General features: G+C 47.4%; 1 protein-coding gene across 4 annotated transcripts in view; it reads left to right on the top strand.

Moving 5' to 3' along the window:
• LOC128896063 (protein vestigial) overlaps positions 1–26,761 on the top strand; it is an 82,500-nt gene that overhangs the window by 54,384 nt on the left and 1,355 nt on the right. For 3 of the 4 annotated variants that reach the window (XM_054159214.1, XM_054159213.1, XM_054159217.1), the window contains exons 4-6: positions 5,394–5,517; positions 6,875–7,101; positions 23,661–23,758. In XM_054159214.1, coding sequence (XP_054015189.1) covers positions 5,394–5,517; positions 6,875–7,101; positions 23,661–23,740 — 431 coding nt within the window. In that variant the 3' untranslated portion in view covers positions 23,741–23,758. Of the gene's footprint in view, positions 1–5,393; positions 5,518–6,874; positions 7,102–16,413; positions 16,599–23,660; positions 23,759–26,761 lie in introns of those variants that run through there. The other variant, XM_054159216.1, reaches the window with a different exon arrangement.

Below are 26,761 nucleotides of genomic sequence, written 5' to 3'. Positions count from 1 at the left end.
CTTCGTTTTCGTCATCCACCGAAGGTCAAGCAAAAAAAGGAAGCCCGTGAATGATACTTCGATGTGAAAGAACGCGAAGTAACGATATCGAGAATGGGGGAGCCAGGAACAAGAAGAAACATTCATAACCGCCAGAAAAGGAGTTGAATGGAGACGCTGGAAGGAGTCATCCCGCAGATGGCCCGCTGTGGTCGTCGTGCCCGAGAGAAAGAGCTCGATAACGAGAAAGGGCAGAACGGGGTAGGGGGTTGTCGGGCACGAGCGAGTTTGGCAAGCGATCGGCGTAGCAGCCCGTCTATATCGGTATCGTTTAAGGCCGCATTTATCTCGCGACGGTGCTCAGGATCAGTTCACTAGCCTGCTTAGAATTCAAGACAACACGACCTAATTGTTATGTGCCGTGCACGTCTCTCCCTCTTCGTCCCTCCGCCACCCTCCTGGGCGTCCTCTTCATCCCCCCCGCGGTCGTTTTCATCGCGCGGGACCACGCTTTCTCGACGTAGGAAAGGTAAATTAAGAGCTTCTCCACTCGGGCTACGAGATGCACGCTGACTCAGGGAGAGCAGAAGGAACACGAACGGCGAGGAGGGCGGAGAGGTGTGGGGACGTAACGAAGAGACACTGCCGGAGACAGTTTTAGCCGCGGTATGCCGGCTAACATACATACAAGGAGTGAACGTCTCTGCGGGTGAACATGTTCACCGATGGAACAAAGACACCCTCCGCGAAGGCCAAGGGTGGAAGCCGATTAGAAGGGTTTGCGAATCGACTTCCTTGCGGCTCGACCGAAACGCTTCGTCACGAGGGTAGTCAGTGATCGAATGGTTAACACGTTGATCGCCACGTGAATATTCGTGAACGTTTCTATGAGAATGAAATTTTGTTTCGTGACAATTGAAACCTACGTAACGTAACGTTTGTCGTAGTATTTATTTCTAGAACGTTCGCGTTAGCGAAGAGCAACTCGAACATTTCACTCCGCCAAGTACTTGAAACAATTAGGTGCCTATCTAATCGAGCAGCAAGAGCCTCGAGAAGAACGTAACGCAACCACTACAGCACCGTAAAGTACATTTACGGGATCGTCGCATGCTTATCGAACAGAAGCTGGACACGAGACGTAATTTCCACGGGTAGATCAAAGGAGTCCCCCGAGCACCTAGATGAACGATACGCGAACCCTTTAATCACGGGGTACTCTCCTTCGCGGTTATCAATTACCAGAGTCCCGTGTTACCGCGCTAAAGACGTTATTAGCCTCGTATGCTCGCTGCCGATAATATATTTCACCGACTAATGAGTTAAAAGAAACCATAGCGGTTGGCGTGGCAGGACAAAGAGGCGATGAACGCCCAGACGCAAATATCCCCCTTGTCCGCGTCGGAAAGAACGCCTGGGAGATTAAACGGGCCTGCCACTGCGTTTCGTACCGCTCGAAATCGCAATTTCGCGGGGAAATTGGTACCGAGATGCTCCCTTAGAGTGACTTCTTGCGACGGGAGAAATTGCATCTCGTCGTTCGCTACCAGCCGGTGTCGGGAGCGGCTGGCGTGAGTTAAGAGGACGGGATTCGAGCGGACGATACGAGGCGAACGATAAAACGTTTTACTCGGTGAATGCTCGCCGATAGGAACGCAACAGCGAAAAACTTTGGTCTTTGGTTCCTTGTGCGGGCCACTTTTGGAACTCGACGTTCATTCGTTCGCTTTCTCGAGAGTAGAGATACTGTTGGAGGCGAAAATTTATAAAAAGTTGTGACTATACCAAGTGCTTCGACACTTAAATTTAAGATCTCTCAAAAAGTGGAGTTAATCGCTCGTACAGTGATAGCTGCCAAAAGATAGCCCGCAATAAGATAGCTTGTTTCCAAGTCGCGTCCCCCGATAAAGGGTCCTCTCGTTATTCTTCATCCACGAAAAAAAGTCGTCGCGACGCTCGCTGAGTACTCGCGATCAGTCACCCTGGTCACCGTTGGGATTTAAAAAATGGCGCGCGTTTATCAACGAGCACGTTTCCGCTCAAAGGGTTAATTCGGAACGTCCGGGGGAGCGCGAGGAGGCGTCGCGCATTCGACGCTCTGGTGAGAATACGACGTCAGAACGGCGGTAACGTTGAGTTCGAGAAATTGAGCGCGTCGTTCCACTCGGTGGCGTCAAATTAACGCCCCGTTCGCCAGGCACCGCGGCGCAACACAGACGCAATTACTTGACACGGCCCTTACACGACGTCTCGTGGCGTCTTCAAAGGCGTTGCCGCGAGATTGGTCGCGATACCGTCCTCGGGACGCGATCGTGCTTTTTCAACCCGCTACCTCGGTACACGAATCGCGCGAATGAAAATTACCATGTAATCTATGACACGGCACAACTTAATGCGCCGCGATTTGCCGATCAATAAAGGGTGGTTATCGACCCTTTGCACCTGGACCAATGTCTTTAACACTTTCGATACACTGGACGAGATATCTCGCTACCAAGTATAAATCGATGTTTACTACTACTCCGGACTACCAAAGTCGACATCAACAAATCCGAGATAAACGATGTATCCTACAAGGCAAGCTACTCTAAACGTCGGAAAATAATCGATCGCGTGCACCGATTTGTTACTGTCAGGTTTCGAAAGAATGAATCTCCGCTAATAACGCGAGCTCAACAGAAGTAAACACGGACGTTAGATTTTTTTCCAAGTTCATTAATTTCTTCCGTTCCTAATGATTCATTTCCAGCAGTTCCAGAGACATCGATCGCTCGACCTAGCGCGCGATAGCCCGATACAAATGTGGCCTGTAAATCTTCGCCGGGACGCGGCTCGCAGTGTTTCATTTCTGAAGCCCGTGGAAAATAATCGACTGACACGGGTTGGATGAGTTTCTCGCGACTGTCGTGCTGCTCGGCGTCGACGCGTGGTGTTGGCGCGGCGCCAGAAGGTGGCTCTATAAAGACGTCGCGCGTCGCGGTGCCGCGATTCGTCAAAACGTAACCCAGACCGGATTGATGTGGCGGTGCGACCGGATGGCTCGTTATTCTGATTGCGAGTCGGCCAGAAGCGCTCCAGGGGCAAGAGAAACGACGCTCCTGGACAGGGATTGAGATCGCAACGAGAACTAATGGCGCGTTCTGGTCTATTTTCGATTTACACGATCTGACACGTCGATTGACGATCGAGACTCGCGGTGGACTCTTTTTGGCGTTGGGTTATAATATTGCATGTTCTCGAGCACGGGTACACGCGATTGGAATGACTTGCAATTGCATCTATCTATGTCGACGAACTTTATGATAAATAATTCAGAGACCTCGGAACCGATACGTTTCAAACTCCAAACTCTCCCTGCGAGAACAGAACATTATCCATCACAAAACCTAGAAACTTCGCCCCGAATTGCGTAAAAGTCCCAATTTCGAGCGAGCCAGGTTTCACGTGAATTTGGCGACAACCCTTTCGAGTTCCGTGAGTGGCTGGCACCGCGTAGAATTGAATCCTACCTTTCCCCTGTTCTCCCCCTCGAGGACCGCGGCATCGGCACAGTAGAAAGCCGGCCGTGGACGCTCGACACTCTGTTTCTTTAATTGCGTTAATAAATAAAGGACAGTCGGCCGAGGCCAGCGAGTCTGGACCCCGGGGAGACAGGAGGGGGATAGAGAGAAGAAAGAGGAAAGGGAGGCGGCGGTCAAGAAGGAGGAAGACGGGCCCAAAGAGGGTTGGAGGAACGGCGAAGGACGCGAAACGAAGGACGAAAGAGTTGCGGTGGAGGCCGGTTCCGGCCGCTATCTCGCATCTCTCTCCCCCGCTCCTCCCCCGCGTAAGCAAATCGCAATATTTAACGCGATAGTTAGTCAATCTTTCTTGATACGTGTGTAGGAGGATGATGCCGCGCCGCTCGGCCAATCCGCGTGCCGAAGTTGCTCTCGGGCTGGCATCAACCGGAAAGTATATTATACACGTTCGTTGGGGACCAGCCCCCCATCTCCCCCTTCCATTCGGCATTCAACGCGTGGGAAACAATGCGGCCCCATGGCTTCTTTATGCTCAAAGTGTCGCGGGTCAGTTGTTACCGGGACGACCCGATACCCAATCGGATTACAGTATCGTCCTGGGGCCGGTCGGGGATTCTGAGATCGTGGACCGATTCGAATTTTTCGATCTCCCGCGCCGAAAGCCGAGCCGAGCGGAAACACGACGGGAGAGTCTCTGTTCGAGGTGTATTAAGGCGTTATCTGGAATAATGGCGCTGGCAAGGGACACGGGAAAACGCGCCTTCGCGATTGCTACAGCGAATGCGAAGCAAGGGAACCGATTTGCGAGACGGACATTTCGATGGGGCTACTTTGGTTTTAGGCCGACATCTGGATTGGCGTTAAGTGTAAAAATTAATGACGCTGAAATTATTCGTTCCGAGCATTCATAGATTTTTATTGCTAAGAACCAGAATATTTGAAACGAATGAAACGTCTGATAATAATGGAACAATTCTACTTGGGACAAGATTTTTGTCTAATCCCTCCTTGCTTATGGTACACCAAAGGTTACCCTGTTGCCTCGAATTCGAGTCTTGGCGTCGAACCACCCCGATACGAGATTACAATGCTAAAAACTAAAAGACAGAATTATCCGAACGTCATCAACGGAACTACAACCGCAAGGTTAAATAATAGCGGAGCCTGGATAAATTAGTGGTCGACACGTTTCCATGGGATAGTTAAAAGCGTAGCCGTGGCGGAGATGAAATCGAGGAATTAGAAGTATAAATCGTCGGCTGGTTCGACCTCGTTGGCTTCGAACCTTCGAATATCTGTTTGGATTGGCCAAAGGAGATTCGAGGGAGAAAAAGGAATCCCGGGACCAAGGACTCGGAGACTCGCGGGAGGATACACGACAAGCTTCTGGCTTTGGAGTGGTCGCTTGTAAAACAACCGAGCGGTACCTTTCTGTCGCACGGTTCGATCCCGTGGGATCCGGCTACTCGTTTATCGTGAGCCCTCGAAAGAATCGCGTGCTGGCCCGTGGGAAACGATACAAATATTTTAATAAACATTCCTTTCGGTGGAACGGATAGCTCTCGATGAAAGTTGCATCGATTCGTTTCGAAGATCCACGAGGGTCCGAGACGATCGATCTACTCTGCAATTCCTCGAGGCTTTCTAATCTATTCCTATTATTTGTTTTTTTTTTTTTGTAAATTGGCCTAGTGTTCGTCTTTTGTCTCCTAATGGGAAACGATGTATTAAAAATTGTAACCAGCCATCGCTACACGAGGGCACATACAGTATTTTCTTTTTATAATCTATGCTGTTTTTAAATGATCATAGAGATTGAAATCATATAGTATGAGACCGTGGTATAATCTCGTTTCACTGTCTTAAATAACAGACACGATTTCTTTTTTCTAGAAAATATCTCTCCCATGTCCATGAGGAACTTCCCCGCTTCCTTCTGGAACAGCCAGCATCCTGGTGAGATCTACGAGTATCCAACGGATCCATGGCACCCACACTACCCACAGTATCACCACAGGTGAGCCTGCCCGAGATTCCTTATCTTGTCCCGAGGATATGTTTCTAATTCTATTATAAACGCGGTACTTCTCCGACAATCTCAATTTTTTCTTAACCCCTTGACCTACACGTTATCTCCCGATTGCTCGGACCATAACAAATAAGAAAGTAAAAAGTCCGAATGAAATACCACGAGTCAGACTCGGTACCCTTCTAAACACAAAAATTCTTCTCCGCCTCTTGTTTATTTCGAAAGCATCCCTGAAGGCCTCGCAGTACCTGTTGCCCACGGCTGTACTTAATCTCAATTTACCGCCAATGCGAATATCGCCGAGTCTCGTCTTATCTGCGCGTCCCGTGGCCAATGAGACGGGAATCCTTGGGAAGAATCGCGTTCGTACATTCCGCGGTAGCATGCTCTATTTTAAATTCGATCGGCAACGAGCTCGCGGTTAAACCGGGCCGTGATTAATCGACGAAATCGTCGCTAGCGTCGTTCGTTCAATTAACGGACGATAACGCGGCCAATGTTTCACGCATTCCAAAAATCCACCTCCGGCAGGCGCGACACGGTCATTACGCGATAGCCTGCCGGGATAAACCGTCAGAAATGAATGTCGCGGCACGCACGGGACGAGAAACGCGCGCTAGAGAAAAAGGGAGAGGGAGAAGGTGAGCGAGACGAAAGGACGGACGGGGGGTGAGTGTCTGAAAAAGGGAGAAAAGAATGAGAGAAAAATCACGAGAAATCGTGGAAAGAGAGACGGGAGCGGAGCACACACGCGCGCCAGGACGGGAGAGGATTAAAGTCGGGTTCGAGAAGGCTGAAAGAAGAGAGAACGACCGTGGCAAAGAGAAAACGAGACGTGAAAAATACAGAAAACCGTCGGGAGCAGGTACCCCTGCTCGGGAGATCTTTAGCGCTGATCTTGCATCGGCCGCCGTATAAATTACCAGTCTGTCACCGTTCTTGAGAAGAGGCACGATATCGAGAATTCTTTCCCTCCTTCTCTCTGTCTCTCTCTTTCTCCATCTCGCGCCACCCTTTTTTTCTCTTCTCATTTCCCCCACCGCGAGACCTTTTTTGGGTTGTTTCTTTTCCTTCGCGCGGACCCCGTTCTTCTTTTTACAGGTTGTTCAATGGGAGCGTGGACGAAAAAATAATTTCGAAAAAGTCATCTTCAGGGCAAAGAACACTAATATGTTAGTATTCCTATGAGCGCAATCTCTCGTTCATTGGACGATCAAACGTCAGAGACATCGCGTCCACACCCTCTCTCATTGAACAGACTGTGTTTTTTTTTATTTCTTCAATACGAGGTTTTTTTACTCGCCATCGAGCATAAGAGTCGAACGGTTTCCACGCTTTGTTCCAGGGCTGTGCACGAGTATCACCACCATAATATGGCGGCCGTGACGAGTTACGGTGGTCTGTTGTTGGGTGGTGCACGAGGACTCGGCCACCATACGTCCCATCATGCGGCGCACCACGCGCACGCCGCGGCCTCCTACAAGGACTGGACGTCGGCGACGCCGTCGCAGTCGCTCGTCGACGCTTCCTCCGCACCCCCTTACCCGCACGGCCCCTACGCACCCCTCTCTGGTGAGTAGATCCTCAAGGGTTACGTTTTCCATCGTTTTCTTAACTTCTTTTCAAAGGGTTAAGGGTGAAGTTCAATCGAGACACAGCAGTGAATATAGTTAAGTACCCAAGCATCAGTATCGATAGAATCTCTAATTCCGATATCTCAAATAATACCGTCTCGAAGCCACCCAGCGTCCTCCATCCATCCATCCATCCACCTCCAAATCAACCCTTTGAGTTCGAACAGCGATCGATCGATCGATATCCACCGCGATCCTTCCACAACCGCGGAGAAAAGGAGACCGTCGCATCCCAGTTTGCGGCTTGGGGTGCGCGCACTTTTTATTCGCGATTTACATGATAAATCTCGTCAGAGGGATCGACTCGACATCAAAGTTGGAAGGCCGAGGAGGAGCGTACGGGCGGCGTTTGTATCGTGCGGCGGAACGAACGGAGGCAGAATGGCGCGCAGGTAGCGCAAGAAAGGTCGGTCGGCCCCTCAGATGCTCGCAATTAATAAGAGCTTAATGGGGGCCCGCGGGCCGATATAGCGCTGCCACGTTCGGGGCCCCGTTTCTTCGTTGTTCTCCCACCGAAATCATCGATGCCGACGACAAAAAGCCGCGGCTCGGCCGTAAAACATTTCGCTCCGCTCGACGGAGGTGCTCGGGACACGTCGTTGCAAAAAGGGCCGCTGCCTCTTTAACCGCCAGCAACCCTCGCCGACGAATTATACCAGGCGTCCCTTAATCCTGGTACACTTTGTCCAAACGGTTCTTCCTACACCAGAGAACGCCATGCGGTGAGTGTCGCTCGACCTCTCAGGAGACCACTCTTTTATTTTAGATCGAAAAAATGTTCTCGTGTTGCTTTACAATAAGCAAGCTCTTTACAATATTTATATCAAATACTATCGAACAGTTACCCGTGTTTTGATAAGCACATTCGTCACACGAGGAGAATAATGATTGAATGTTTCGAGTATTAGAAATCCCAGGTGAAATTCTAAAGACATACAACTTAAAAAAAAAAAAAAAATAGTGTGCTTCCAAGTGTGTTAACTTAGTTCATAAAATCGAAAAATTACGTTAACTGTAAAAAAATGTGGAAGGTTGGCTCGAACCTGGTATATAAAAGTAAAAGAGTGCCCCCTTGATGTAGCGCGGCACTCTTCGCCTCCTCGTTCGAACGCAAGTGCATCGCGCGCGACTTGCATCGCGGGGTGCAGCTGCAGCACGCCGTGTGAAAACACGCCCATCGTGATTGCGGAGACCACTCCCATCTGTCTGCACGTCCCTGAAACCAACCCGCCTTTCGTTTTACCACGGGACAGTCCCACGCGATTTCACGCGACACACTGACGTGACTTTTTAACGTGACGTTCCACCGCGTTTGGGAACTTCCGCTTCTTTGATTCGGATTTATTTTTACCGCTGGTTTCCCTTTCCCTCGTACTTTTTCCTCTGGATAGGATATTTCTTTCTGTTTCCATTTTCGTTATACTTTATCATTTATGGTCGGTTACAATGAAATCGAGAAGCTTGTTTAATGATCGATACGAAGAGAGGGCATATTTGAGGGTATGTACATTTTAAATTGTGAAATGTGTGGATTGACAAGGGAATATAGAAAGGGAGAGAAATTGGTATGCCAGGACTGGTTCCATGTATGGTGAATTCAGGGGTCGGAAATCGATACCAGAGCCTCGCTTCGGCACTCTCATCCCTTTCGCGGCCGTTGATTCGACCCTCGACGCTTCGACCCTCTACCAGTAGCCATTTTGGCCATTTCAATCAAACGAGTATCGAAAATGATGCATTTTTACCTCGTCCCTTTGTTAAAAAGTTAAAAGTTTGTTTGTCACCGACTCCAAGTTCAAACTAACAATTTGGAAATCAATAGCTGTGGAATTCCGCGCATTAAAAGTGGTACGACACGCGTTTCACTTGGTCAAATTACTCTGACGAGCTATAAAAAGTTTCACTTCAAAAAAATTGCATACTTCTCAAATAATACACACGTTGCCGCTCAAAGGTTTCAAGCACCCTCCGAACTCTATATAAACAAATCCGTGTAATTCACATGCACTTGTTCCACTGCAAGTTTCGCTGTTTCATATTGAAAGGGCAGTGCCTAGGTACGAAGTAAAAATGATAGTGCTTTCGATATTGATGAGCGCTCTAAAATAAAAATTGAGTTTACCAAAGTGTATCTACTACCAACATCGTAAATCGATCGTCGAGCTGTTCATTTCCGTTCCATCGATTCGCGCATAAATTTTCAAGTTACCAACCGCCTCTGCCCCCCGTTATCCGAAAAAACAAGGGGACTGAATCGCAGGATCCGCGTCAAGCCAGCTCGAAACGAGCGAGGCTCGTGCGCACTTTCGCAGTCGGAATAAAATTTACAGAAATCTGGATCGCGAACGATCTGGCATCGTTTTTCAGCTCGCGATCGTCCCGAGTCGCGGGAATCGGTATTCTCTCGAATCGAGAAAGCGGCCCGGAGTCCGTCCTTATTTATTCATTAATTTCCAGAATCGATGTTTGACGACGATGTCGCGGCTACTCGGAACCAGCGAGCGTGCACGGGCCCTTACGGTAGCACACGCCAGTTAGAATAGTGAGCGTTGCCGGCATACCGGCAAGTAAATTCTTGAAAACTCGTTTGGTCGGTCCGATCCGCAAGCCAACTCTCAATCTGCGCCATAAAGCGAGGCGTGCGCGTGCGAACGAAAGCGTTTCCTAAATTGGCCCTAAATCTCTGCCCGTTCGTTCCTGGGCTGTTTCCACGCTCGCAACGCCGAATTTTCCGTTCGACCTGACACGTTGGGCTCAGTTTAACTACGCTATCGCGAGGTGAGCAATTGGTTCAGGTGAATGAAAAGTAAGGGAATTCTATTCCTGGTTATGGACAAATTTTTATACACTACATATTTACAACATTTGATATTACAAAACATATTTTTCAATTTTTATCTTTGCCTTGACGACACAGAATTTTATTATTTTCGTCACGACTCGGTATTAGGAATGCGTTAACAAACTTGCGTAATAAATTCTGAAAGGAAGGGAATTCCATATAGTTCAACCCGACGAATTCGACCGTTGGTTAACGGAGTCGCGCAGCGATTCCAAAAATCCAGCATTTTTCTGGTCCGATAAACGTGACTATAAGGACCCCGGGGACCTCTTAACGAGTCACCGAAAGAAGTAAATTCGCGCTGCAGGGTGGGCACGGTGTAATTTCGGAGCGAATCGTTCCTGAGATGTCTTCGAATCTGAAGTGCCGCCATTAGAACGCCGCTTTGGCACCCCGATTAGGCCGCGCCGCTGTGCCTCGGGAGCCAGTTGGTAATTATATAATTGCGTAAAATTAACTCGAGCGAGCATAAATTGGCTGCCGTTTAAGCGCGATTAAGAGAAATAAATCGCAATTACCGTGCGACGTCCGACGACGCCGGACACTGTAGATGGTCACGATGCGACGACGTGACGTTTCTGTCGGCGGTTTTCTGCCCCCTGCCGCCTTACTCCCCGTCGAGGCTGTCTATTACTTCGGGGAAATCGTTAATTTAATTGCCCGTCACCGGCTCGCATCGACGAATTCAACGCGATCGCCTTTGGATAATTTATGCGACCGCGGAAACCGCCGTCGCAGCATTCCTTCATCTCGAACGTGTTTATTATATTCCGAACAAATCAGTCTAATGATTTTATCGAAAAGATGACGCACCAAGGATTATCGTAATTTGTTCATAATCAGAAATAGAATTTGAAGCGACACGAATTCACGAATATGTTAAACCTACTGCTTCTTACTCCAGAATATCGAACTATTCGTGCGATTCTGATATTTGAACAATCGCGACAATTTTTAAACGGACGTGTCTTCTAATGGATCAATCAGCAATTGTGAACTCTCGCGTTCATGGAAACATGGCCTCCGGATTGTTCGTTAAAACCGGATTCTATGTATTCGTTTCCGACACCGGTGAAGTCGACGCACGTTCTTTTCCAACTGACAGCGGATAAACGTTTGCTTCGCTGTTTCTCGGGAAGACAATACTGATCGCGGCTTTTCTATTCCCACGGGCGGAGGTGGATTCAGGGAATCGATTGCGAGTCGAGGAATCTGTGGGAAGTACTTGAAATATCCTGGATACAACTCGTCGATGGAAACGGCGATCGAACGCGTAATTAAATTTGAGGACAATAGCCATTCGCGAACAGGACGAATAAAGAATGATTTTCAAGAATGCATAAGAAGGGGAGTATTTGCAGAATGAAACTGATTTGTAAATACACATTTAATTACTTCGATCGATTAATGAGCGGTCGCCACGCAAAGGTACAATTAAACGTGCGATTTTCTTTTTTCGAACATTTCTGCGAAAACATGCGAGAGAGATCGCTTCGAACAGGAAGTCGAACAGCGAAAGAACGCGGCACGGAAACGCGAAGAAATCGTCGAGGCAACATTCAACGCGGCAAAACTGGATCCGAGATGTTAATTTAATGCCGTTCGCGCACTTTTATCTTCCCCCGGTGAGCATTAATTCCCAGCAGGCCGCGGAACAGAGACGAATTTACGAGCGAGATACGTTATCCGTACCGGAAGACCGACGAACTGGGATCGCGAAATCTATTGCTTCCGAGCACGCAGCCGTCACGACGTCGCGGACCCTGGATGAACTTAAATCAAACAGCGAATTTCACTCGGCGAATGCAAAATTGAATTCCGTCCACGGTATTTTGTCGAACGATCACGCCGATTGCCGAGCGAAATACCACCCTAACTCACCGACTGCCTCGCTGAATTTATTAGGCGGTTCGATTTGATTTGAGGGATCCATTGCAGGCGCACAGGTTCAGCGATAGGCTGTCCAATTTAGAAATGTACGGTGAAGAGTTAAACCAGAAACTAGAACGAGCAGACGTTTCATGGTTGTCGTGGATAGGTCCGCGAAATTTCATCCCCCGAGGGTGAAGTCATAGACTATTGGTCAAGCGGGCACCGCGTCGCTCGCGAGGGAAACAAAGAAAGGGGTCGACGAGGGATCTTAATATTTCCAGGAGAATCAATTCAGGGAATCTTCGCCATAAATTCTCGTCCGCGTGGGACATTCTCCGGAGAATATTCTCGATCGGCGCGTCGTTGCAGCCGGGGCTTTCTGGCACGCGCCTCGAAAATGGCGTCGCACTCTGACGTCACGTAATCCACGCTCGTGTACCGCTTCCACCGGCGCGAGCAAAAGGGAAGAGAATGGAAAAGAGGGACACCAGGGTAGCCAGGGGATGGCTAGCGAGCCTCGATTGGTCAGCCAGCCGGATGGAGGGAGTGGTCGAAAGCCGCCGGTTATATCGATCTCTCGAAGTCGGCTCGTTCGCGGCTGGAGACACCACGGCGAACCCAAGCCGACCTAACCGGCGAACGCGCGCGTCCTCTTCGTCCTCTTTCCGCTTCTTCGACTTTATGTTTGAAGTATATGCAGAGGATCTCGTGGGAATGGAGCATGCTTTGAACGGTCAACGCTTTGAAATCGAGGGCCCTCTCTGTGGGGACAAGGGTATCAAGGTATCGAGTGCCAACACTTGACCTTTAACGAAAGGATCTCACCTACCATGTGATATCGTAACTTTTAGAGTAAAACTTAGAGAAGCTTTTAACGGTGTTTACAAGAATTTTTAGCTTCTCGAATTTAGTCTTACTCCTATACAAACGTATGAGACACGTGATAAGAACTTGAAGTGGAATATGAAAGCTCGTGTCAGACACGTCGTATGAACTCAATTGTGGACGCCAGATTTAAAATGGTTAATGTAACGAAACTTTATATAAAATTCGTTTCCTCTGTAACATGTTCGATATAAATGTTGTGAGGCTTGCACTCTCGAGTGCTCCGAAACATGTAGTTAGACCCCGTAAAGGATGCCGGCAATATTGTTTGTAACTGAAGACACGTGGATTTAGTGGCTTAATTTCCAATTAATACTCGCTCATCGGTGCATACGAGTTTGGAGACGGGGTTGATTTAAAGTGGAGAGGGACTCTCCTTTACCACGAGTATATTGGATTTCAGCCAGCGAGGGGTTGACCCCCATTGATAAGGGTCATCTCGATGCTTTCGATACGTATCCCTCGCCAGAAGGAAGGGTCGACGGGTCGTTGGGGGTCGGGTCTTCGCTTTTTAGAGCGGTGGTGTTCGATTTAATTTAATCTCGATGCCCGACTCTCGTCTTTTGACGTCGAATTTGCCACCCAAACGGTGAGCGAAAACGATGCGCCCTATTTAGAAGGAAACTTTTGTTCGATCTCTCCCTTCGATAGAATTCGTTTGTCTCTGTGATAATTCTTAAATTGAACTAAACAAGAGAAAGCTTCTATTAATTCTATATGCCGTTAGATGAAAGCATCATCTCTATTTAAGCATTCTACAATATTTATTTGAATTTTTTTGTTTTATGAAGTTAATCGACTTGTGCAACGAACGATATATCGAATGAAAAATTGAATATGGTGTAGGTTACGACAATTCACGAACAATAATCATTTACATCTGAGGAATAGACGACGGGCGTGTTTCCGTTTGAAACCTCAGACGCACACAGATCGGTGAATACAAAGTTACGGACGAACGCACCTGTTATGAATGTTTCAGTATTCAATATCGCGATATCAAAGAGCACGGGAAGATGCTACGAGGAATTCCCTTCGATGCTCCCAACAAAGAAACAGCGGACAAAGTTGAAGGAAATTCGAAGCCAAACGCGCTCAAGCCCCGAGAATTTTGCAATTCAGTTCTTTGCGTCTCGTTGGAAATTTAATTATCTTTGCACCACTGTTGAATATTAGCGAACGCCTTGCGTTTCGAGTGCAACATGATTTCGTGTCTAGTCGATAATTCAATAAAAGTCAGAACGTATTGTAAGTGTCTTATCTCGCGTCGTGTTTGAGCAATTGGTATTTCTTTAGAAAAAGAAAAACGATCAGCCACTTACGCAAACACCGCTTGTTTGATCGATCGAGCCAACCTATAGTCGTGGGCAAATATCGTTAAACGCACAATTATATTCGTCGAATGAGAATTAATTTGAAGAAAGATTTATTTTTACAAAGGTGGTTTCGATAATCGACGTACAGTCACGACATAAATTTTAAACGATAGAATGTCTAGTTTTCAAGTTACACAAATTAGGGTTCTACGTAAATTTTTTATTAATTGAACTGAACCAAACTAAATTTTACATTTTACATAGTAATCGTCTCGTAGCAGCTTAATTTCGATTCGGTGATAATCTCCGTGAGAAAGCATCCTAATTCAATACGGAGGACCGCAAGCATCGAATAATGCACCATAAGTGTCAGAACGATTTATGCGAGCCGCGTACGCGGTCGTAACGTTTCCACGGGGCGAGTATGCGAGGCCAATATGCTGGAACAAAATGGACGGGGGTGTGTTGCTGGTAAATGGTGTGTCAGATAGCGCGGACAATATTGCCCGGTGTTCGCTGGGTCTCCGAGTCACCCTCTCGTATTTAAGCGGAAGGACCTGCGTCGATTATGGCAAGGGGCTTCTCTACTTTCGTTCCGAGCGAGACGTATTACACGGGATTTGTTGGAGACGTCACCGCGAGGATTAATTGTTATGCGGGGTGGTCGAGCAGTTCGTATCCGTTTTCGTGATCGATGGCAGGAAAGTGATATCAAACTCGTTCGTGAAAAGTCACGAAGTTCTTCAGTTCTTCAGTTCGAGAGTAGCTTTATTTCAGAAGCAATCTAGTCTTAGAGTACTGTTATAATTTCCACAACAAAAATGGTGGTAGATACCTCTTCTGTCCGTGAACTCACGTTTTCGAGTATTACAATTTACACAATAAAAGTGGTGGTAGACACATCTTTTGTCCATTTTCCACCCTAATTCGAAACGAAACTTTTCAATTTGCATCATTCGTACGCAAGGACCTCCGAAACTTGGGTTCCTTCTTCTCACGCCGCGTTCTAGCATCATTTTCCAGCTCACTGGGTTTCTATCAAATAGTGCCTCGCGTTCCCGTGCAAGTTCGGATCTTTTGTGCTTCCATCCGTGTTTCTTTCAGCGTAGATGCGCCAATATGGTGCCGCACGAGCACACACGTTGCTGACTTTGAAGCAGGTAGATCCACGCGCTGACACGTGTGCCCCCGGACAGATACGAACTCAATCGTCCGTGCCGTGCACCACGTGCCGTGAAATTTAAGCGTTCGTAAACGTCGATCTTCCCCCGACCTGCTCGAAATTACACCGCCGTTTAATATACACGGGGACCTGTAATATCGTTGTTCGGTCAATGAGACGTTGTTGCTCTCGTCGAGTGGTCCTCGTGACCGCTCCAGTCACGACCGATTCCAGTTGAGCAAGACATTCTGCAAAGGATATTTATTACTCGGTTTCGAGTGACCAGCCAACAACTCGTCTCGGAGGTTTTAAAGGATCAAACTGACACATCGCGCATTCAAAGATACTCTAACCCTCGTAAGCATAAGCGTTTATCAGAGTATTCCCATAAACTTCCCTTTAATTACGAATCATTCTCGAGGGCCAGGACGAGGAGCACGTCGAGGGCCAGAATGATCCGCAGGGTCACCCTTCGGAGATATCAAGATCAAAGATAACCACGGGGACGCATGCGTGCAACCGTTGTAAAGAACATGAGATCTTAACTGGTCGATCTCGTGACATATTCCGTCGGCTCCCCCCCTCGTCCGTCTGTCCGTTCGTTGGACCGTTCGTTCCCTTGGTTCGTCCACGGTTTGTCCGTCCGTGTCGCCCAGCGGGTGCCATCACCAGTTCTGCACCCTCGCATCCGTCAAAACGTTGACTCTTCTTTTATTACGCGGCAGGCCGCGTTATAAATTTCGATGAACGATGAGCCGACCGATGGAAAGAAAAAGTCATCCCTACCTTTTCGTATAACCAATTACTCGTCGTGTGCGTTAGATTCCTGGCCAGGGTTCGTCGGTAAAGTCGATCCAATTTCGACGATTTCGGAACAGTTGGCATTCCGACTGGCGACGAGATCTAGTTGAATCGCAAATATCATTTTGCGCGTCAATTTTCCTTGTCGTGAAACATAAAATTGGAGAGGAGATGAGGTTAGTTTATGGAGGAATTGGTAGTTGCATGGGATCCGTTTAATCCGTTCAGTGCCAGTTATATTTAGAACCTACACGAGATTTTCCTCAGCAATAGATTCCTGCTCCGTCGACGATAATGACTCACGATCGTATCCGATAATGAATTTCATTAATGGAACTAAAATAAAGATTGGTTGCGTTTCCTCTGTTGCAGGTCTCGAGTCTCAGGTCCAGGATTCGAAGGACCTCTACTGGTTCTAGAAGCGAGTCTCGGAGTCTCGTGGGCCGAACTGATTCGCGTCGTCACTGTGGCCTCGTCGTCGATGAACGCGAGCTGGAAACCGCGCACGAGGCGCCGGTGCTCGGTCGTTCCTTGGTCATGTTCTTTCACGCTCTTGACGAGGTGAAGGAAGAGGGCCGCGGGAACGGCGTCGAACGAACCGACAAAATGGCGAACGAGGGATTTTGCTCGAAGGGATCGTCGGGAGGCGAGACAAGCGTACTTAGACGACGTAACGTGATATTAGCGTGCTAGGGGATCCGTTCGCTCGGGGGTTGTCGCGAACTGAACGAGCACCAGGGATAGGACGAGAGGAACTTTGTTATATAACGGCCGGATCCGAGCGTGTCGCGATCGTCGCGATCGTTGGGACCGTGTCGAGCAAGTGTACATAGTGTTACCTAATTACTTTAAGGATCTACTATTAGCGTACAACTCAGATAGTATTAGAGGTATACTTTGCGCGCACTGTTACCTTCATAGTGACTGTGACGTCCGGCCCGGTCGCTGAGAAAGGAACGAGAGAGAAAGAGAGCCTCTAGTTCGTACAGAGTGTTTAGAAGGGTACGTTAGGCCACCGAAGGCGTGCCTAAATTTTCCAAATAATTACGAGAAGAGACGCGAGTCGATCGATCGTCCCGCGATCGGATGCCTCGCGTGCCGAACGATATGCAATACGTTTACGTCCAACTCTCGGCGAACACGGTGTAAACCAGAGACGGATATAGAGAAACAGACAGAGATATATGGCGGTCCATGTTCCTCGATATATAATATTAACCGACCGTGTAGAGTGTATTTTCTTTTAACGCAATGATTAAGTAATTAATTAAACGTACCGTGATATAGTTAACTTATTGAAGGGCTGAGTCGCCGCAGAGAAAACCAATCGAGGGACTTAATTATTTGGTGAATTTAGCTGCAGACTTAAGTGAAATATTTATTGACCAATGATCTTGCCATATATATATATATATATATTATAAATATATATATTATATATTACTATTATTATTATTATTATTGTATCATAACACCGGGCGCTGCAGAAAATTCTGAAACCTCTCCGAGTCAGCAAATTAAAATAGTTATTACCCGAAATGTCACAATTATTCTTTATATCCCCCTCCCACCCTCTGCCCCCGCCACCCACCCACTCCGAATAGAATTAATCGTCTGTTGTAAACACGCACGCACAACCGTCATTTTCGCCTAGCGGATTACTCTACCATAAGCGCATCGTATCCATCTCATGTTATCGTCATCATAGGTGTTAAATAAATGATGCATTAATATTAAACCGTCACTGTTCGCTGGTTAAAATTCTCACCCGTCGTGTTCGTTATTTCGTACCCTCCATTCACGATGACTCGAACGAAAAGGTACGTGCTATTTATTACTCGACTCTAATATTACTTTTAAGACGATCCAGCCATTACCGTTTGTGGAATACTTTGCTAATTTCTTGGGATTAATCAGATTCGATAACCAATCAACTCGAGTTACAATGTTGCAACGTAACAATTTATAGACAGTTTCATCCGCGTTCCGTTAGTCTCCTTGGGTCCGAGTGTTTCCTGCGATCATTTCCTCCGCGGGAACATGAGAAACACGCAATATCCCGAGATATCCGCGATTATGTTAATACCGAGATCAGAGAGATAACTTTGTAACGGAACTGGGGCATATCTGGCCGAGAAAATAGAATTTTATGCTTTTGCGGTTCGTTACACCGCTGCCGGTTAATTACACACGGCTGAATTTAGTGGTCCCCGCTCGCGCCCCGGAAAGTTAATCGAGCACGTAATAAGAGGAAGTAATGGGGAATTTAATCTTCTGGAATTCTTCGTGGAACTTTCGGTTTCGTTCGCGGCGTGGGTGCGTTTACCGCTTTTAACCCGTTTAATAACCGTTGCCGTTCGAATCGGGTATTCTTTTTTTCTCGGCAATTTTGTTGCTTTGGAACTGGAAATAAGTATGATTCACTAGTGAATCGGTCACGTATCGAAATAGAAACGAGTCAGCGTGATCGCTTCGGGATTAGTGTACCGAACAGACTCGAATTTCTCCAATTAAATTGCAATAGTGCAAGTTAAAATAATTATAGATTTACAGTCAGTCTCATAAGTATTCGTACCTTAAAGAAGTTTGTCTATGGGGCTGACTGTATTTGGTTGTATATTAATTTATGCATTGATGGTGATAGAGTTTTTGTTAAAAATACACGTGTAGGGATAGGACTAATGTTCGAAATAGGTCGGAAGACATGTGTCCCGATCAGCGAACAATTTCCTTTACACGTGTTTCGTTTCCTACGTCACCGACGTATCCCTATCCGTGCCAACGTTAACGAGATGAGAAAATGAGCAATTAACTTCGTCACCTAAGGGGAAACGACGCCCCAAGGATTCGAAAGATCGTTGTCTATCACGTGTAAGACACGTGTAGCCTGATTGGTCGTGCCACGAATGTAAATGAACCAAAGACGAAGTTTTAAGGGAGAAATTTCTCCAAATTTGAATTCTTGTATTTATCTAAAGTGATTAATTATTCAGGCGTAGGTGTTACAATAATACATACTTTTTATTTATCTCTATTCCTTCTATCACAACATTGTCTTACATGACAAACTCTCGGGATCGTTAAACCTGTACTGTAACTACAATGAAACATAGCCAGAGCCCCTGAGGGTTAAATTTGAACTCTTCGAACTTACCTCCTGGTATTGACTTTTGTATCAGGAGCACACGATGCCAAAGGAGGTGTTCTCGGAATACTTCCTCTTTCGTCACGTTCTCCTGATAGCAGGAGCCGTAATCCTGTTAAATGCAGAAGTTCTCCATCGAAATATATTAATACGCATGCAATGCATTCTTGTAAGACGTTCTCTTATGCAACAATTACGTACCAAAGTAACACACCTCCAGCAGACAATTCACTAGCCGACCGATTCTTCCCACGAGAGCGGTCGCAGCTCTCTCGAACGGAGTCGATTAAAAGCGGGACCGTCGCGATCTCGATGCATCGGTCCAGTATGCCTCGATAAAGCGAAACAACAAAATCCACTTACCCGTGTCGCGAGCGCAGGATCCGCGGAACGCTTCGCAGCATCTCTCGCTCGACGCCATAATTCATTCCGCGGATGGTAATTAACCGTTTCGTAACGTACAAGGAACATGGTTCGTCTGGGACGCGTCGCATCGTCTCATAATCTCCGATCGACGTGGATTCCAATAAGCCGGTAGCAGCCTGTAAATCTACCAAATAATAAAATAAATCGTCGACCGTCGCGAAGGGGCTAGTAACCGATCCTCGGATAAGGGGAAAGCTTGAAGATATATCGGGGGAGGGGTCGAAACAGCGGAGCAGGGAGATAGAGACGAAGGGTGGTGGATAGGAAATGGTTAGATTTATTGCGTTGACCGAGGTGTTCCATCTTGTTTTAATTACCGAGGTCGCGATGCTCGCTTCGGCCTTTGTGCTCCGTTCGTTTCGGCGTTTGTTCGTTCCTTTCCCTTTTTTCTTCCCCTCGTTCTCCCGGGAACGGGATAGATTGAATGCGCGTGTGTTTAAACGTGAACGCGGTTTCTCATTTGACGGAGCCTTGTTTCTCGGTGAACACCGATTTCTACCGATACAGGCGATCCGTTCGGCACGATGCAATACGACGATAACGCGGATTTGTCTTTGGTTAAACGAACAGGGACACTGAGAAGGAAGAGAATTTTACAAAAGATTCGTAAGATACAGTCAGTCCCGTAAGTATTCGTACATGAATATATTTATAATATATAATGAATATATATATTCATAATGAAAAATTTATTTGGAAAGATCACATCTATCATTTAATTTAGATAAACTTCTATAATTATACTAATAACTCTAGATAGTATATCTGAGAATATTAATGGAGCAAATTTTGCCGACGACTCCGACGAAATCTGACTCGGAGATCCTTGACACGTGTCTCGCCGTGCGCTTCGCACTTTTTTGCACTTTCTCATGCTTGCATTTACAATATGGCACTCTTCTTCTTGTTGCCGTTTAACCGAAACGACGGTGTCCCGTAGGAAGTTCGTCGTGTCCGACGTCTGAACCCCGCGACGACATTCCACGACCGCAGCGATATTTTCGTTGGTCGCTGCCGGCCAAACTGCATTTCGTCAGGCGAATGCAGATAGGCCATCGCTCCGTGAACATAAATCAGTCTGTTCCGTTTCTTCTGTCGCTCGCATGATTTGTGTGTTTTGTTACGCAATCGTGCATATGCTGGCTAGACATGGAAAAACCACGAGCAGGAAACCACGTGAGGGACACGTGAGCCTTCGAGAAACGGTGCGACGGTGACGGATTTCCTGGCTCTCTTTTTTCCGTAAATACTTTCCACGAGGATGACTTCGCTGGTTTCGAAAACGAAGCAATCGTATTCCTCTTCTTCGTCAACGGAAATGTAATTTTACAAGTGACAAGTTATGAATATATAATTTTTTCAACGAACGCATAGATTCGACGATTACGTTGGTCATCGTGGCAGAAGCGTAACTCGATGTAATTGCTATCAGCATCGACGAGGAAGGGACCGTCTGTAATGGTGACGAATAAGGGAACGAAGCACCAAACGCACGGTTAGTAAAGTAAAATTAATATTCATATTCACGGTCGGATCATTTGTTCCCCTGGTGCAATATCAATAACCTGACCCTAGCAGTTATCCCCCTCGCACGGATGGCACTCGCGAGAAGGGGACGTACTCGGTATTTAATTACCGCGAATCGAGGGGTGATCCACGTACAAGTGTACGGCGGTTTCGTTATAAATTGTTTAATGTTCTCGCAGACGATGGCGAATTCTTGCTTAAAGATTTGCTTGGAAACGAACAATTCCTTGCTATTATAACGGTAATCTGAATTCATATAAAAATAATGAATCCTTCCACTCCAGTTAAATACTCTAATGTTTCGATTCCAATCGCAGCTGAACATATAATAATACCGTGCTCGAACATCTCCCCTTATCTTAACCGCATAACTTGGACATCAAAACGCCATCGGGCGGTGAATATCATCGGATGAATAGAGCCAGAGAAAGATCGAGGCGATCGAAGAGATCCGAGAGTCTCGTGTGGACCTCGATCGAATCGTATCGTCGCGGTCTCGATGACATAGTGACGCCGTGCTCGACAAAGACCGAAAAAACGTCTAGGAATGCCGACGAGCATATTTCGACTGTGTCACCTGAGGGAGACGGCCATCCTTTCTCTTCCTCTCTCCGTTCGGTCCTTCTGTTTGGGAACCGAGTAGCTCTCCCCTGTCTGACCTGAAATATCAAATATTAATTAACCCCAACGAATCATTTCGATATTAATTCGTTGTTTGTATTCGAAGTTTGCGCATTGGAATCGAAGTGTCTCATTTCAGTGTCATCTTACGAAAATTTACCACTTACAAATATAAAATACACAATGTTGTCTGGTTGTACACTGGTAAAATAACCTGAAAATTATCACGAAGAAACTGGCACACGTGTTGTCACCAAGTCGTCAGTCGTTAATACAAGAGACGCTTTGGAGTACAAAGGGTTGGAGTAGCGATTCAGAATGATCGCCGACTGCGGCTGGAAGGAGAGTTTCACTTGTTCTCCTCCTTGGGCAGCCATCGTAGACGTTCCCCGTCGTTGTCTACCTGCAGTAACACTTTTAGGTCGGACCTGGCCTCGGCATCGAAGGCATCTCTGCCCTTGTGTTCCCACGGGCTCGAACCTTTGACGTACGATGTCCCGGGTACGCGGTACACGACGTCCACCTTCCCGATATCGTAGTCCGCCCCTTCGTGTCTTCGTCTCCTTTTTTTACCTTCGTCGGGGTCCACGGTCCTCTTTTTGTTCGCGTGCAATCGCAGAAAACCGGTAGCCGGCGGGAGCTTTTAAAAGAACAGCGACTTCCGGATCGTGCGACGTTTTCGGGGAACGGTCGGCTTTTAAACGGCAGGAATTGGCAGACGACAGCCAATGATAGGCACCATTCTTTTTCATAATCTGTTCCAATTATTAAGAGGAATTGGTCACCCACGTGATCACACTTCATAGGAAAAAATGAGCATTTCTTTTCATAAGTAAGGATAATATAAAATAAAACGAGATTGATTTGACGTCTATTGTTCACGGGGAATACCACATTCCCTTCCGTCTTTTACACGCAATTTTTGGAATAACGTCGTCAAGTTACCCCGAAACAATGGATTCGGTGTCTAGCGAACGACCAGCGTAATTTGTTTATTTGCGAGCAGCCGGAACGCATCGGAATAACGATTAGGCGTGTGCACCCGGCGCACGTGTTCGATCCGTCGCGGACCCCTGCTACTCAGTTTTCAAGTCACGTCTCATTTGCGCCGTTCAATGTATCGTCGAGGGTGCGCCGAGGCATTAAAATCCGCCACCCGAATAAGGGCAGGTGCATCGTGATTCGTAAAAATCACGGTCACGGTGCGCGCTTCGAAACGATTCGATGAAAGGCGTTTTTACGGCTGTCACCAGAACGTTGCTTGCATCTTCATTTTTTTCCGTTTTAGGCCACCTTCACGAGAATGTTAAAGACACCAGCCTAATTGCTGACGATCGATTCAAATGTTTCATTCATAAGGAAGTGTGTTTTTGATTACCAAATGTAAATGAATGAAACCTCGAATTAATCTCTGCGAAATTATTCCAAAATAATGGAATCTTGGAAACTGTGCCGCGAAGGTTATGAACCGCTGCAGTTCGCCAATAGAATAAGGCGGCCAGGAACGTGTCTATTCGAGCAAAGGTTGGCCTTTCTTCTATCTCTCGCCGTGCGCCAAGGAGCCGGCAAGCGCCCGTGGAATGTCTTCATTAAAATACCCGCGCTCATCATTTATGCAAAGCAAAAACACAACGAGGCAAGTTTCGAACGAGATCACCGTCTCCGACGATATCCGCGCTAGCTAGTCGGAGTCTAGCGTTCAGTTTTTAATTTCCGCATTGTTTCCCGCGGCGTTTCGCGATTTAGCAGCGTTCCAGTTACGTGCCTCTGCTTCAGCCGTGAATGCTCCCGATGCGCGGTCATCTATTAACCCTTTCAGACTCGAATTATATTTTTTTTATTACAACTTGGAGAAATAAAGTATTATTTAAAATAATTGTTGTTTTCCTTCTTGTTACAGAATCCTGCCAAAATAATCGCAGCACTTGCACGAGCCGGAAGCAATCACCAGGCGCCCGTGACTCGTTCGCGCATTCATAATTAAGTAGAAAGTTAAAGGTATGACGTCTTGTAAGCTTGTCGCGTTTGTCATTGCCGGCATCAATCACGAGGACCGAATTCCGATGTCTTGTGCGTGGCATCGGTATTGTAAATCTCAAGTGTAGATGCGTTACATTTTTTTTACGCGCTTACACGTCTTGAAATTTGTCGCGTCCGACCCCAGCTTCGACGTTTCGCGAATGTTGCAGTTTTCATCTCGTTAACTAAGTAGCTCCCAAACTGTTACATTTCTTATTTCTCAATCTGGCAATTAATCGCGTTAATCCAGCTAATCCAACGACCAGTAAAAATCGCAATGGTCGAAATTGCGATGGGGGTACACCCCACCTTCGAGTCGCGGAGGGAGCTGAAAATCCATAACCACGAGCCGGGCAGTGTCGTCGTGGATCGCGACTCGATGGAATGCTCGAATCATGCTCCCTAATTCACCGATGATCCCAGCTTTGTCCAGCACACAGGGACAGCGATCGGGGACGATCCGTCCCGCGACACACGAGGCATCCCGCGGAGCAGGTAGCTACGGGGAGACTTTCTGTCAGCGTGGCGCATTATCTAGCGGTTTATCTGCGCCTATGAGGCTCCCTGCTCCCACACACGCTCGTCGTGCTTATGTACACGTCGTTTCCTTATGTAACGATACAACAGGTACACAACCACCCCGGGATTCCGTCCACGGCTGGGGACTGTTGTCTCTCTATTTCCCTGTTCATAAATTCATCTCGTGGGAGACCGCTGGCCAACTTGCGTGGGGTCTGCGCGAAGATGAAGGTCAACGGATTCTTTACCCCGAACAAGGAACACCGTCGAACCGTCGAGGCGTTTATCAGCGATTGACGAGCGCTCGGGAACGCCGCGGTTTACGCTCGAAGCATGATTCGAGCGTTTGCTGGCGGCTTGCGTTTGAATTAGCGTCGGCTTCAGGCTGGAAGGAAGAGGCAATCGCAGTGATCGATAACCTTTTTCGGAGGGAGTTACGTCGCATGTGTCTCTGAGTATTTTAGTAGGTCCTCGACTTCGTGAGGAGGGGCTTAAAAAGAAATAAACGGGTGGAATATTGGAGGGATCGTGGAACGTAGTAGTTGTGAAATCGAGCACACGGCGAGTCCTCAGGGTCTGTAGCATGCGAATATGCAGCTACGGTACGGGCTTAGCAACCCCGGGGTACCCCAGCTAGATGGGGGCCAGTGGGCCCCAGCAGACATGAACAAAACAAAGCAGACGTGAGTCAAAATTGCACATCTAAAAAGAAAAAACCAAGCAACCAAGCACGCGGCAACTTCCCATTTTGATTTTTGTCAAGTTAAATATCGATGCATAAAATATTGACTAATAATGACTTTCAACAAACGACTTCAAATAAACGACTTTCAAGTCGTTTCAGCTCCCCTTATTCTCTCGTGCGAACAAGGGCTACCTGCTCCAAACGCTCAGAACTGGAGCACGGCTATCTAGATTAACCGTCTCTTATTTTTAGCGTTCCAGATTCCTCCCGCAACAATGAACAGTTTTGCATACACGTTGGAATGAACAATCCTTCGCCAACGTTCCACCGTCCACTCGAAATGGTTAATTAATGGTGGCTTAATAGTGCCGGCTGTAATTTCGACGAACGAGTGACTCGCATTCGCACATTTCGCGCACGCTTCGAATTGGCAACGAGTCAAGGAACGTCGAACGCATTTGAACGCACGGCACACGGTGCACTTTAAGTGCGCATAGCGACGCGGGTAAAACAATGCGACGCAAATTGTGCGAAATACTTGTAAAAGTTTAAATTGCTCGTTGCTTCGCAGGTTTTCATCTAAGCATCCATAAGATTCTAGGATCCCATCAGCCACCTATTTCGTTAGCTCTCCTATATGTTCTTCAATCTCGCCCATATCTGTTTCACTATTTCTCCCAACAAGATCCGCATATTTCTCCGGGGTAACCTACGCCACCCTTTCCCCCAGAGCTCTCCAGTCTCACCTCTTCTCGGTACGCGTAGCTCGGTCGCAAAGTAGCTCAGAGAAGACGGAAAGCGACCCTCCCGCGGAGCGCATACCGCTCGGGCGAAGTAGTGCAAACAGAAGCTGAAGTATCAGCACGCCCGGCACGCTACTTGCGCGTTGAATGCAGCCAGAGGGAACTGGAACATCGCGCTGGCTCCCGATCCGTGCTCGAGCGCGAACGCGAACCGCACGCACACACAAACGAGTCCGATCGGTTCGCGCAACAACCGTCGACGAAGGAATCGGGGAGAAAGAGACGCTGGTACCCGGATCGCGAGCTACCCGGGCTATGCAACGGTGAAATTCCGTCGACTTGTGGTGTCACTCGCTGAATTCCGTTTCGGCCTACGAGAGACGACCGTCCGATTTCCTGCCTCCCCCGTCCGCGTCTTCCTTTTTCGCTCGCGGATACCTTTAACGAGGACCGCTGATCGATGCGTCGGAACCTCGTATCTGGTGGTGCCCTGCCGTTCGATCGAGATGCAGATAGGGTTCAGCGCGTTGCCAATCGGCTCTTCCTTTTGATCTAGGCCCGAGGAACGCGAGGCTTTTCTATTCTCGTGCCCGCTAGACAAGGCAGTTTGCTTCGATCGCGTTCGAATCGACGGAAAGCCGCGGGGAAATCGATTTCTAAACTGAGCTCTTCGTTGGTAACGATTTATTGTTGACCAACTTGGGGAATGTGTGGATCTAGGAACACTCGGAGGGATAGTCGAGTATTTTTTAACTATTCTTAAAAATTTCTGCTAGGATTAAATATTATTTCAACGACATCAACTTCGTCAAAATTCATAAATTTCATTTATTTACAAATTTCGGGGATGAACTGTTTCTAAATGATTGAATTGGCACGCGTGTCTTGTCCTTTGGTTAGTGTTTAGGGATTCCTACTTTGATATCTTTCGCCAGAGTTTCGTGAAAGGGCTCCAGCTCTCCTGGACTCGATGTTTACGATTCTGAGGGCTGCAAGGGTTGGCCATTGCGTGTCAAGACAGGCCAGCCATCGATT

Source organism: Hylaeus anthracinus, unplaced genomic scaffold (genome assembly GCF_026225885.1).
Source record: "Hylaeus anthracinus isolate JK02 unplaced genomic scaffold, UHH_iyHylAnth1.0_haploid 5, whole genome shotgun sequence".
Classification (NCBI taxonomy): Eukaryota; Metazoa; Arthropoda; class Insecta; order Hymenoptera; family Colletidae; genus Hylaeus; species Hylaeus anthracinus.
The sequence above is the reverse complement of the archived record's forward strand: the minus strand, read 5'-3'. Positions and strand labels throughout refer to the sequence as shown.